At 50.3% G+C, this 1,878-nt stretch overlaps 1 protein-coding gene across 1 annotated transcript; it reads right to left on the bottom strand.

Moving 5' to 3' along the window:
* Nucleotides 1-478: 478 nt before the first annotated feature.
* Nucleotides 479-1,442, bottom strand: LOC141445586 (uncharacterized). Its single transcript, XM_074111425.1, has one exon. The coding sequence runs from the start codon at nucleotides 1,385-1,387 to the stop codon at nucleotides 530-532; it is 858 nt and encodes a 285-aa protein (XP_073967526.1). The 5' UTR covers nucleotides 1,388-1,442; the 3' UTR covers nucleotides 479-529.
* Nucleotides 1,443-1,878: the final 436 nt, after the last annotated feature.

Genomic DNA, 1,878 nt, shown 5'->3' with positions numbered 1-1,878 from the left:
AGTTTTATAGGGAACGAAACAAGTGGTGTACAATAACACGTACCAGTTTATGATTATAACACCTTTAATGTTCGTGCCACAATTGTTCTTAACTATTACTTATAACTAGCACCGTTGGTATTTAACTGAACTCGCGAATAAGCATTAAAGCGTCCAAGCACTGCAAGCACTAAATACTGGAACTAGTAATAGCGTCTTTAGCGTAAGCGGGGGCGTCGCGGGGATGGTTTAGGCGGTGCCAAAGGAGCATGCATTCGCCGTCGCGGTTGGATTTGCACTAGCGGTCACTGGCGGTCGACCGGCGCGGGCGCCGGGGCGCGTTGGCTAACGGGACTTGCAGAGTTCGTGGATTTACTTGGATAAGCAATTAGCTGCGTTTTTTCGTGCATTATTTTTATTATAATTATCCTGTGTTCTATTATTTTCATGTGTTTTTATGTACAATAAAGAGTACAATACGATTTTTAATGTTGGCGAAATTGTATGAAAACAGTTAAAGTCGCCACAACACTCCCCCGCCGAGACCGTTTCACGGGCGATAGTATTCGGGTTGTTTAACTATCCTGCCGCTTCGAGTCTTTCTTTCTGCGATTTGGTCTGGCGGTGCTGAAGGGCTGGTGCTGCGAAACAGGTAGGCTGGTTTCAGCCTGTCGATTGTTACCTTGGACTCTTTGCCTTGAATCTCCAGTTTAAATGTCTTGGAGCTTCGCTGTAGGACTTTATATGGGCCGGAATACGGCGCTGCAAGGGATCCTCGAGCTGGACCTTGGCGAAGGTATACGTATTCTGAAGTGCGGAGGTCCTTGGGTACATAAAATGCCTTTGTACCGTGCCATGCAGCTGGTTTTGGGCTGAGGTCTGCCATATGCCTACGCAGGCGGGATGCGAAGTCTGACACGTCTACTACAAGGTTAGTGGGAGGACTGAAAAACTCGCCTGGTAGTCTGAGAGGCTCTCCGTAAACCAACTCTGCTGCGGAGGACTTGAGGTCGTCTTTCCAGGCGCTCCGGATTCCTAGGAGTACTAGTGGAAGGATCTCTGACCATTGGCTGTTGGCATGGCACATAATTGCCGCTTTTAGTTGGCGGTGCAGGCGCTCGATCATGCCGTTGCACTCGGGACGGTACGCCGTAGTTGGGCAGTGTTTAGCGCCCAGGATGGCAGCGATGCTCCGGAACAGGTGGGACTCAAACTGTCTGCCGCGATCGGTGGTGATTTTGTGCGGGCAGCCAAAGCGTGCGACCCAGCCGGAGACGAAGGCTGTGGCGCAGGTCTCCGCTGTCATGTCCGTCAGCGGGTAGACCTCCGGCCATCGCGTGAACCTGTCGATCACGGTGAGGCAGTACCTGTAACCATTCGAAAGAGGTAAAGGACCTATGAGGTCCATATGAACATGGGAAAAACGTTCGGAAGGAGTTTGGATAGGGGTAAGGGGTGCGGATGTATGACGGTGTTTGCTGCGTTGGCAGTCTGGACAACTCTGTGCCCAGGTTTTGCAATCACGGCGAACGCCAGGCCATACATATCTGTCAGCGATTAGCTTAGCGGATGCAGATGTTCCTGGGTGGCTCAAGTTGTGTAGGCTATCGAAAGCCTGTTTCCGAAAGGCAGATGTGATGAAGGGCCTTAGCGTATTCTGAGAAAAGTCGCAGTACAAGCTGGTTCCTTCTACATTGACCTTTTTTAGTTTCAAGGAGGAGCCTTTTCTGAGTAATTCTTGTAGTTCAGGATTGGATTCCTGGTCGGCTGCTAGTGCCTTGTAGTCTATGGTTACAGCGATAGAAGATATGCGTGAGAGAGCGTCGGCGACCACATTGTCTCTGCCCGAGATGTGACGTATGTCGGTACTGAACTGTGCTATATAATCCAAGTAGCGAT

The sequence above is a fragment of the Choristoneura fumiferana genome, chromosome 2 (genome assembly GCF_025370935.1).
Source record: "Choristoneura fumiferana chromosome 2, NRCan_CFum_1, whole genome shotgun sequence".
In the NCBI taxonomy this organism is placed as follows: Eukaryota; Metazoa; Arthropoda; class Insecta; order Lepidoptera; family Tortricidae; genus Choristoneura; species Choristoneura fumiferana.
Note: the sequence above shows the minus strand (reverse complement) of the source record. Positions and strands in the feature narration are given on the sequence as shown.